Genomic DNA, 11,674 nt, shown 5'->3' with positions numbered 1-11,674 from the left:
CTATATAGTGTAGGTTACTGTACATTCATGAAACAACAGGGAGAGGACACCTCAAAATGGTTTTTGACATTATAATTTGCTGGGGGGGGGGGGATGTGTACAGTGTGCATTAAGTTTATCACTTTATCTTCTCTAGATTTTAGAGTAAAATATTTCAGTGTCTTTCTTTTCAATGTCCATACATACAAGAGGAAGCAAAGAATATTTGGAAAGAAGCAAAGTATAATAAACAGCGAGAAATTGAACGGACTGAACGATAGTACAGTTACTAACCACTTCTTACCGGAAACCAATCTGCTCGCTTTTAATCCAAGATAAAGAACTTTTAATGCGTGCAAATTATTAGTAGCTTAACTCCTTGAATTTATAACTATGACGGTGACAGTTCGGAGTCGTGGTCACATAATATCTATTTTTAGGCTACGGACACATTCAGTCGGTCTGCTTTATCACACCGGCTGTGTATCTTACAAATAATGTGTTTAATTTGATCAAATTTCCATGTGAAGCTGCTGCTCACTCTGTATAAAGTACGAACAATGCGTGTTCTTTATCAATCACTGCATCAATCTGAATGACTTGAGCCTGGCTCGACCTCGTCGCTCCTCCTCGGCCTGGCCTGGCTGTCGTGAAACACACCACGCCGGGCTGCACAGATCAGACTAGGTCAAGTCTGGCTTTGTTGTTTAATCTGGATTCATAAATTATGCTTTTGTGAAACCCCTCGGCTATGAAGTGCCAAAGCAAGTCCATTGTCTTTTCTTACTTGCGGGCCACGTAGCCTCTGCACCAGGCCTGGAAACTGATGATGATGTCCGTGATCTTCATGTCTCTCTCCTCCTCCAGGTGAGCGAGGACTCCGGCCCTGAAGAAAACTTTACTCTGGCCGATCCGGTACAGGTTGGGATCCAGCTCCAGGCTTTTGATCTGACAGGACAGGAGATGAACTGGTCAGTCGCACTGCAGAGGGACTTTGTTATTGTGGGGGCTTAGCTAGAGTTTTGCAGAACGCCTACCATGAGCACACAGGCCTGCTTTCCATCCATGAAGCCCTTGGGGATAGAATTGGGAGTGAGGATCTCATACCTTGGGGAGAGGGGCACAGGATGGGATTTAAGTTATCTCTTTTCTTACACATAGCTACCAGAGAACAAGACAACCTGGTTACAGCGTTATTATTTCGTTACCTCTGTCTGAACTCCTGGAAGACGATGCGGTTGGGGAAGCCCTGTCTGCAGATACGGATCCCCTCCAGCACACCGTTGCACCTCAGCTGGTCCAGAACCAGGTGGGGGTCCAGTTTACCAGCCTGCGAAAGAAGAACATTTGCTGATAAGCAGTGTGGCAAAACACCGAGAAAGGCTTTATTCTACACAGTGGCTTATAGACCGAATCACCACGACGTTGCGCTAACACAAAGATCACTTTCTAGCAGAAAAATGTTTATTTCTATTTAACAAGAAATATTGTTAAACACGGGAGGTCCGACCTAGCCGACGTTTCTGCTGTGCTTACTTTATGAACTGTGTTGCTTTGCTAGAGTCTTTGATAAAACCAAATCTATTGATACGAACAGCAACATCTCACCGCCGGTCAGGCTGACGGCTGGTTTGGTTTCAGTTCTTAGTCTGTGGCCCAACGGGTACATGAGCTCTCCAAGATAACGTTAGCCAAAGTGCTGACAAATGAAAGCATCAACTCTCCTAATGAGTTGAGTATGTCCAGTACTTCCTCGTCCCTAGTTGGCTCAGTGTCGTAACATTTTATCTACGGGATGAAGGACGTTTTCTACCTGGAAGTTATTGTACACAAAACACTGTGATTGGGTCGATAGCAATTAAAAAAAAATAATAAGTTCTAGGAACTATGGGACAAAATTTAAGAAGAAAACTAGTAACTCAGCAGGTTTAGGAGGTTTTTGGTCCTCTGGGAAAGATCCTAATAGATGATACAGATAAACAGAAGTATTTCTGCGGTACCTTTTTCTCGTGGTTAGGGATGATGCAGCGGACAAAGTTGGGGTTTGTGTTCCTCAGCGTGGCCATGAGCTTGGACAGCTGCTCTTTGTACAGCTGGCCCACTGTGCGGAACATGCCCTTTCGGGTCTTAAAGGCACCGGGCATATCGGACATGCCAGACACCTTGTCCAGACCCACGATGCGGTCCACTGAGAGAAGAAACAAAAGAGAAAGGACAGAGAGAGAGAAAAGAGACACACACTATGTAAGAAGCTTGTGGGAATGGTTTTAATTTATTAATTTGAATATTGACCCAGGCAAACTCAAACCAAATGCATGTCACAAGGGAGAATGAATATGACCATTGTCTCTCCACTTCCTCTTGGAAAACAATACATATACCAGGAAAAAGTAGAGGCGGTTCATAACACCAGGACCAGTGAAACACCACACAAAACAGAGTGAAAGCTGACGGGAATCGGGGGCAGGATGACCGAGAGGAGTCACAAAAAGCAAGTGAAGCGTGGAGAGATTACACACCATGACGGAAACTAAAACAACTCAGTGCAGTGCATGTTAACTGTTAACACTGCTAGTGTGTAGCTCTGTGAGTGAAAACTACGTGTCACCTAAATTCAATATGTATGTGTGTGTCAGGAAGGTGGCAAACTCTGGCGGTTGCAGTGGGCATGTAATCTTTGTGGTGATTTAAAAACAAAAACAAAACAACACACCAAACCCATGCAGTATATACCCATCGCTGCAGTAACCATGACCAACACCAGGAGTCCCCAAACACCACTATTACACAGAGGGAGAAAAGGAGAGTTCAATGATAGAGCAACAAGTCCTAAGATGACACACTGCGCTGGTTAAAGTCACTGGAACCACTCACAAAATCTTTTTATCCATTGAAAAGTTGAACATTAGGAGAAATGGATGGAGAAATAAGCATGGTCAAACAGTTAGCAGGATTGTGGGGGGGGGGGAAAGTCTTAAATAAAGAAAATGGAAACCTTGTCACCTGAGTTTGAGTGTAGAAAAGGAAAACGCTGATAAAAATAGGCTCTCTGAGATTTCTGTACCTCTGAGACCCAGTAAAAGAAAGACATGACATACGAAATGGTGCCAAACAGAGGAAAGAAATGGATGGACACAACAAGTGGGATTTGAGAAGGTAAAAAACAAAAAAAGGTCCAAACACCAGACAATAAAAGAGAAAAAAAAAGCACCATGAAATGCAAAACATGAACCCAAACATTACATATATTCCCACAACGAGCCCCGCTCCCAGGGAAGCAGTGAGTCCCGGGTTACAGGTTAACGTCTGCCTCGACTCACCGTCACGCCACAGCTCAGAGACAAACTTGTCGGTGGACTGGTTGAGCAGCGAAGCCACGTTGTCATTCAAGGGGTCCATGTTCTTCATCAGCCACTCGTCCGCCTTGTAGTCCACCTGAGGAGTAACAACAGGCATTGAGACTGACTAACAGGCCGGCTACATAGCACGGATAACGCAGAGCGGATGTTCCAACGCTACACTTTCAATATAAATCAATGAAACTGGCGAAACCAGGCCTGAGAGCAGCATGTAAGTGGTGCATATGTACCGCCAATATTCGCTCTACAAGAGGAAAAATAGGACAGGTCTTTTACCCAGAAATGGATCATAAAGTGTCTACATTTCTTTTGAATTAAACTACAATATACAGGAAATGATCTAATGAGTGTATAGTTCGGTTTAAAAAGTTTCTATGTATTGTTCCCTGTCACCTGCGTCCACTGAGAACAGCAGACAATATATTGTAGTTTCACAGCGCTGTGCCGAGTGCAAAAACTGAAGTAACAGCAACAATCTACAACAATGCAGTCAAAACATTAGACCTCTGAGACATTAAAAAGTTTTAAAAACTGGACAAATGCATGAAAGAAAGAAAGAAAAAAGGTACATGGTAGAAAGACTAGGATGGAGAAGTGTGTTAACGAGAACACATCATGTTATCATCATAATAACTCACCTTGCCAGCATAATGGATGACAGAGAAGTCGGCTTCGTCCTTCAGTTTCTTAGGCTTGAAGAACTTGGGGTGAGTGCCCTGCTCCTGGAGCACCTTCTCCACAAAGCTCTTGTCCGTGGCTTTGGGAAACCAGCACTCCTCATCCAGCAGAGCGAGGATACCAGGAGGGTTGGCCTGCACACAGAAGGGAGAGGGCACGATTTAAGGCGTGAAATAGAAAGGCCCTGAAGTTCTCAACACACTGGAAGAACAAAGAAGAAGGAACATTCCTATTAGCATGGATTTGTGTCTGACTAATGTGACCAAGAGTCTTTGAAAAGGGATGAAACCGATGCTTTAATCTATCAGGGAAATACCAACCGTCAATGTACGTCCACAGTCTCTGACAACATTATGGAAAAAAACATCATCCTGCAAGGCTTTGGTTGTGTACCTTACCGATGCCAGGTCAACACCTGAATTTGTCATTTAGATACAAATCCATAGAAAAACAGAGATGTGGTTAAAATCAATGTAACTCCCTTTTATACGTCGGGTCACATGATGAAGTTCAATCTTGGCGACAGGTGAGTACGATTTTTAAACTCACAGGTTTCTCAATGAGGTCGATGCAGGGCTGCAGGTCGAGGCCGAAGTCGATGAAGCTCCACTCGATGCCCTCCCTCTGGTACTCCTCCTGCTCCAGGATGAACATGGTGTGGTTGAAGAGCTGCTGCAGCTTCTCATTGGTGTAGTTGATACACAGCTGCTCGAATGAGTTCAGCTGGGGTGACACACGGGAGAAAGAAATGCTTAACAACACACGTTGATCAACACAGCACAAATAAAAACATGGATGATATTAAGGATATTATAAGACACCTAAGGAAGGGGGAGATTGGAGGGCTTCTTGGAACTAGTGTTATGGCACCTTTCTTAGAGACGAGCGCCATGGGTTCTTCCTCGATGTCTTTTACATTTGAAAAGGTCCCATGGCATGAAAATGTCACTTTATGAGTTTTTTTTAACATTAATATGAGTCCCCCTAGCCTGCCTATGGCCCCCCAGTGGGTAGAAATGATGATAGGTGTAGACCGAGCCCTGGGTATCCTGCTCTGCCTTTGAGAAAATGAAAGCTCAGATGGGCCGATCTGGAATCTTGCTCCTTATGAGGTCATAAGGGGCAAGGTTACCTCCTCTGCTTTGCCCACCCATGAGAGAGAGAGAGACATCATTCCCCCCCTCCTCAAAAGCTACAGACTAAGAAATGGCATATACTAATGAAAGCTCATTGTGGGAATGGCTTCAGAAATGGTATTAGGGGGTCCCTAAGGTCCATCTGGAAAGAGACTTCAGATACAGTATTAGGGACCACTAAGGTCTATATAAAGAGACTTCAGATACAGTATTAGGGACCACTAAGGTCTATATAAAGAGACTTCAGATACAGGATTAGGGACCACTAAGGTCTATATAAAGAGACTTCAGATACAGTATTAGGGACCACTAAGGTCTATATAAAGAGACTTCAGATACAGTATTAGGGACCACTAAGGTCTATATAAAAGAATCCAAAGAGACCATGTCATGGGACCTTTAACATACAGTACAGTTGTACATATGGACCAATTTCGCAATATACTACAGCGCCATGTACAGTTTGCCTCAATTGTTTACCTCAAAGATCTCAAATCCAGCGATATCCAAGATGCCGATGAAGGAGGCTCCCTGTCTCTTGGTCTTGTCCAGGGCTTTGTTGATCCTCATGACGAGCCAGCGGAACATCCTCTCATACGTGGCCTTGGCCAGGGCCTCCACAGCAAACTCTGCTTGCTCCTGGGTCTGGGCCTTCTGGACGTAGTCTCGGCCCACCTTGATCCTGGGTGACAGGATGGCCCTGGTGAAGTCTGTGACGTTCATGCCCATGAGGTGGCTCACCTTCTGGGCAGCTGTTGCCGAGGAAACGGGAGGAAGAAATTGAGAAGGAGGAGGAGGAGGAGAGGGGAAACAACAACATTTAAGATATAGCTGCAAGATCACCAACAACTTCAAATCAAAGTATGTGGTAGTTATGCCAGACAAATCGGCTCCGTTAAGAAAATAGCGAGCCAGTATGTGGGTGTACGCAAGTGGATCGTGTGGGAGCGTAACCTAGGTTACAGAGAAGTAGCAGCTGGAAATGAGTAAAGGGACATGTGACGCTACCAAGCCACGGCCGAGCAGACCATTCAGTTGTTGCCATCTGCTTTGCCCCAACGTGTCGTTCCATTTCTGGCAAGGCTAGGCTACGTCAGGCTACGGTGGAGGGTCCTTATTTATGCGTATCCACGGCGTAGATTCAACGCAGAACCCTAAACCAAGCTTTAGCCAAATCTTTCGGTTTTAGGACTTACCGGTGTTGTCAGGCATGGAGGCCTGGTCTGTGTGGCGCTCCTTCTTAAAGGTCATGTTCCCGAGCTGCAGTACGGAGGCCACCACCTTCAACAGGCCTGCACAGAAACCAAAAATGGGAGGGTTTTAGGTTCCATTGATACTAGACGGTAAACAAAGTCCCACCCAAAGACTAAAACAAACAAAAAAAGTTATTTTAAATCAGCCTTACCTATCTGCTCTTCCTCTGGGATGCTCATGATCCTAAAGGCCTCGAGCGTCTCTGTAAACAGGTCCTTGTCCTGCTGCCCAGGAATCGTAACGTTCCCGTTGGAAAGGAAACGGTAGTTGTTGTAATTTTCCAGGAGGAGTTCATCTGAGAGAAAAAAGGGATGGTCAGATCGAGTTGAATGGCAAAAGCAAAGTTAAAACTTTTACAGAGATGATTTAAGGAAAATATAAGGAAGTTATATTCAAGAAACTACTAACTAACTCCTGTCGGCTGTATCCTGGGGTCAAATCCTAAAGCAATGGGTCTTAGTTCCTCCAAATTAAGACTGCTGGAGGGGCTTCTCTTTGATGCAAGGAGATGCATTCTTCTTCTCCTGTGGATCTCAGACTCTGTTCCCACGATTTCACAATGGACTCAAAGTGTGTTGGAGCTTCTCCCATTGGAGGCTATTAGCTTCTGGCTCAGGGACATGCAATTTCGCTTTTTCGAAATCTGGGACCTGTTCTTGGACTATATTGGGGAAGATGGTGCACGGACCCTTCGGAGTGGCCTCTATGGTCTAGCATGGTCTGAGATCTCGAAGTGTATTTCCAGGTATGCCTCAATTGTGCAAACTTTTTATTTTATATTATTTATTTTTAGTTACTTTTCTGTTTTCTTGTGTTTTTCTTTTTTTTTCTTTAAGAAGTTGCGGGTTGGCTAAAAGCAGGGTTTTATTCTTTACTTAATGGCTGTCTTCTTTAATGTGCCCCTTCAGTTTCTATGCTCCTCATATCTGGAATAACCTCCCAGAAACCTGTAGATCCGCTGCTACTCGCAGTTCTTTAAATCAAGGCTGAAGACCTTCCTTTTTGATGCCGACTTTCTTTAAATGAATGCTCATTTCTTTCAATTTCTTATGCTGTACTGTAACTTTTATTCTTGTGTTTTATGCGTCCTAATGTTTCTATTTTGTTTTTAACCGTCTATTCATGTGTTTTATCGGTTTTTAATGCTTATGCTGAAAATGCTGAAATGTGCTATACAAATAAAGCTGCCTTGCCCCTTGGAAACTTAATAACGATGTTCTCAATAAAAAAAAAAAAATCTTTTACAAGAAGGCCCTCAGCGAGTCTTCAGAACGAAAACAGAAATGTTGATCATTTCTTTGCAAATCCTCGGGAAAGTCTAACTTGGTCTTTGAACAGAGAGTTTTGGAATATGTTGCTTACTGCGCAATTTATCGCCGGCCCCTGTGAGCAAGTAGTAAAAGATGTGGAAGGTCCTCTCATCCTTAGCCTGGCGAATGGCGCGGGACTTCTCCAGCAAGTCTAGTGGTCAATGGGTCAAGGACATGGTTTCCTGATACTACCATGGCAGCACTTTCAAAAAAATCAGTTTGTGTATTGCAGTGAGACACAAGTACAAGTACAACTACAGAAGCAAAGACAGCATCAAGGATACAGGTTTCAATATTGGCACCGACGATGTAACCATTGACGTCGAAGTTGATCCTGATGAATTTTCCCTAAGAGGGAAAAAAAAAAACACATTTAAGAAAGGGATGTGGAACAGTCCAGCTGTGAAAACCGGAGGAATCACAAGACGTAGCACTACATCTTACAAATCGAGAGGAGTTGTCGTTTTTCACTGTCTTGGCATTTCCGAAGGCTTCTAGGATGGGGTTAGCCTGCAGCAGCTGCTTCTCCAGCTCCCCCTGGTGGAAATACGGAGAACAGCAAGGCAACATGTTAAGTACACTTCACAAAAATCTGGATATTTCTCCGCCATGGAATCAGACCCAATAAGACGGCTGTATCATGAGAACTGGTTATTAATTTACTGGAATGGTACTCATTGTAAGAAACTGATTGGTTTGAGTCTTTTTAAATAAATAAAATATGCCCAGGATGTACTTACTTCTGAGGAGGCGGGGAAGGGGACATGGAGGTGTATAGAACATATGATAAAAGAAGGGATACCGTATATGCACACACCGGCAGCAACATACACAAACACACACATCGCACCCAAGCATTTTCAACACACATAATGTCATGTTAGTGCCCGAATCTGCAAACACCCAGAGACCCTGTGACCCGTATCAGCAACCCATCACCTAGAGCAGAGTAATCCAGCGGACCCCAAAGCACAAAACATACAAACAAACACACAGACAGGGGGTCCTCTCGGCTTCAAAATGCCTCTAAAAACGTCTTCATTCAACCTATACTGGCTTGTTTTTACTTTACACCTATTCTCAACAGAAATGCTCAGCTAAGCATTAGTGTACTACCTCACTTTTCCCACAAGTTCTTCTGTTTTTCCTTCCCCTATTTGGCTGATGATCACTCATATCTATGCAGCTAAAACAACAACAACAAGGAACTGCATTTTCCGGCTTCCATTGCACTGATGCACGAGTACAGTTCTACATGTTGAGTTTAAAGAAATCAAAGCAATGACGTTCTACTGTACTAATGTTGTTCTAACAGGGACTGCCTCTGACATGATAAAGACCTAGGCGCAGTGCCAAAGCTGTTTTGGGCAACACCTAAGCTGAATGAATGGGAGGATTAAAACAAAATGACTTTTCTCACATCTAATGATTATTTTGTTTTTAAGCTTTTTGACTGTTATTCATTTATTATCTGCTCTATCTTTTACATGTTTGACAAAGATATGGTGATAATAATGGTCCTAAATTATGTAAAATTGCATTTGAGGGACCCCTAATTCCCCCCCCCCCCCCAGGTAAATAAGTGCACCCAAGTCTTCCAGAGGTCTAGGGAAAACACTGCAGAAGCCTGTGGGCTTCCTGAGGGCCCTGGACTATCAACTCAAACTATACAGCAAATCTGATTCTGGACTACTGTTCTTTCACTGAACCGCTTGATAAACAAAAAACTGATTCTGTGGAAAAGCAAAAAATACTGGCGGAAAACAAAAAGCAGTCAAACTTTGCACAGAGTAGCAACACGAAGGAGGAAGAATTCAACCAGACAAATCTGTAAATACATCAGACCAAAAGAATTGCAGCGTTTTGTGGTTGTTTCAAAGACTCCTCCCCCTTTATCCTACTATTGTCTGGCTGAATTCTTCACAGGAACACATACGGCTGCCACTGACCTGCAACAAAAACAAAAACTTCCTCCCTATTTCCTATTGGCTGGCAAGACATGTCACCTCTGCCCTTAATACAAAGTGACTCCCACAAAAAAGTGCGCTCCAGCAAGGGGAAAGAGAGGGAGGATGGGGGGTGGGGGGGGGGACCGAGGAGGAAGGTGATGACAGAAAGCAGGGGGGAGAGGGGGGGGGGAGGAAGAGCGAATGGAGGGAGAGAGTTAACTCACATGTGACAGGATCGAGCTGTTCTGTTGATGGGAAAAGAGAAATACAACCTCAAAAAAAAAGGATATGATAGATGTGGTTTTCATCAGACCCCTGTATGTGGCTTTCAGCATCTATCATGGAGCCGGCAGGCCAGACAACAGTAGTGCACGTTCTCCAGAAGTCTGACTGTGATGCTCGACTGCTAGATGCTAGTTTTATATCTGAGAAGACGCAGTCAGGCCTCTGGTCTATGTAACACGTCAGCGCGCCAGAATTCTTTAAAAAGCTGCACTACTGTTTCTCTGTGCCTGCAGGGCTATTATCTTGATTGAGACCCCCTAGAAATCTGATATATCGACAAATCGGCCGATATTTAACAACCACACACACACACACACACACACACACACACACAATAAAATGGTTTCAACGGTGGTTACAATTTTAAAAGTTCACGCAGACACTGCGATATGATATTTATGACGAGCTGAAAGCAGTCGCGGTGCTGCTGACGTTACGTCCTCTGAGTCGAGCAGGCACAACGTTGGTTTAACGCCCTGGGGACTGACTGACAGGCTCAGGTTGAAAGGCAAGCCGACTATTTCTACAGCACCTTTCAGCAACTCAAAGAGCTTTACACGAAACGTTAAAGAGCAATTAAAAACAGTCACAATGAAGATAAAACAGGCTAAAATATAATAAAAACAAGAATGAAAGTTGAATTATTCAATTGAATAGATTGTAGGGACGTCAGGGAGGAGAGAGGGAGGGTATTTATTTTTATTTAATTTCTTTCAGGGTAAAATATTATTAATGAATTATAAGTAAATAGCTTTGGAATTATTTTAACAATAATAATTTTTTTGTAATTACAGAGGGAAAGTACCAAAAGAAGTACCGTTGGGAACCAGGAACGGAGTTTCAGGTATCGATAAAGACATTGGTTCAGATGTGAAAGGTATCCAACCCTATTTCAGAGCGCCTTATTGTATTCATTCATTCATTCATATATCACACACACACACACACACGTTGGTCATGTGTGTAAACGGGCATAAGAAAATGTTCCTGGAAGATAAAAGCACTGGAAGGAAAATAATGAAAATAATTCAGATAAAAAGCAACAGCAGGGAAAGAAGTGAGAGATGAAGGGAGTAAATTGAAGTGATAAAAAAGGTGTGACTGAAGGATGTGAAAGAGTAATGGGAGTGAAAGGCTGAGGGATGAACTGTGTGGATCGGAGGCACGACTGACCTGGTCTTTCTTGGTCTTGTGAGAGGAGGCCACGTGAGCCAGATACTGGATGACCTTCTTGGTGTTCTCCGTCTTACCGGCACCAGACTCGCCTCTGCCAGACAGACGGGGAGAAATGAGAGAGAGTCAAAACAAATCACTTAGAGGAGGACACAAAAGAGTGACAGACTAAACAATAAAATGAATGTTAGCAGGAGTATTGCTAGTCTGGCGTGCTGGGTGACCTTGTTGGACATTTGTAACTCACGTGCAAAGAATGGACTGGTCTTCACGATCTGCAGAGAAGATGTACAAAATGTTGGATTACGCAGCCTTTTGCACATCAACCATGCTGCATGTTCTAAATGAGCACATGTTATCACCACAGTGCATACAGTTCTGTAGTCGGTACAACAGGAAGTGCATTATCCACAGACAGGAAATTCATATCCGGCTTCCTGTGACTGGAAAGCGGTGCTGCTCGGTTTCAAACTAACCAGCTAATCAGAGTTCTCCTCCCGTAACGTGGTCTTAACACTTTGCTGGAGTCAAACATGGGGGGAAAAAAAGAG

General features: G+C 43.7%; 1 protein-coding gene across 3 annotated transcripts in view; it reads right to left on the bottom strand.

Moving 5' to 3' along the window:
* The window catches only part of LOC117958236 (myosin-9-like), a 52,284-nt gene that overhangs the window by 18,012 nt on the left and 22,598 nt on the right, over window positions 1-11,674 (bottom strand). For 2 of the 3 annotated variants that reach the window (XM_034894521.1, XM_034894522.1), the window contains exons 4-19: window positions 11,371-11,398; window positions 11,124-11,217; window positions 9,890-9,910; window positions 8,161-8,253; window positions 8,001-8,064; window positions 7,769-7,867; window positions 6,558-6,701; window positions 6,349-6,444; window positions 5,633-5,904; window positions 4,566-4,739; window positions 3,977-4,150; window positions 3,300-3,414; window positions 1,980-2,167; window positions 1,188-1,309; window positions 1,017-1,086; window positions 767-927 (exon numbers count right to left, since the gene is read on the bottom strand). In XM_034894521.1, coding sequence (XP_034750412.1) covers window positions 767-927; window positions 1,017-1,086; window positions 1,188-1,309; window positions 1,980-2,167; window positions 3,300-3,414; window positions 3,977-4,150; window positions 4,566-4,739; window positions 5,633-5,904; window positions 6,349-6,444; window positions 6,558-6,701; window positions 7,769-7,867; window positions 8,001-8,064; window positions 8,161-8,253; window positions 9,890-9,910; window positions 11,124-11,217; window positions 11,371-11,398 — 1,915 coding nt within the window. The remainder of the gene's footprint in view (window positions 1-766; window positions 928-1,016; window positions 1,087-1,187; window positions 1,310-1,979; window positions 2,168-3,299; window positions 3,415-3,976; window positions 4,151-4,565; window positions 4,740-5,632; window positions 5,905-6,348; window positions 6,445-6,557; window positions 6,702-7,768; window positions 7,868-8,000; window positions 8,065-8,160; window positions 8,254-9,889; window positions 9,911-11,123; window positions 11,218-11,370; window positions 11,399-11,674) is intronic. The other variant, XM_034894524.1, reaches the window with a different exon arrangement.

Source organism: Etheostoma cragini, chromosome 15 (genome assembly GCF_013103735.1).
Source record: "Etheostoma cragini isolate CJK2018 chromosome 15, CSU_Ecrag_1.0, whole genome shotgun sequence".
Taxonomy (NCBI): domain Eukaryota; kingdom Metazoa; phylum Chordata; class Actinopteri; order Perciformes; family Percidae; genus Etheostoma; species Etheostoma cragini.
The sequence above is the reverse complement of the archived record's forward strand: the minus strand, read 5'-3'. Positions and strand labels throughout refer to the sequence as shown.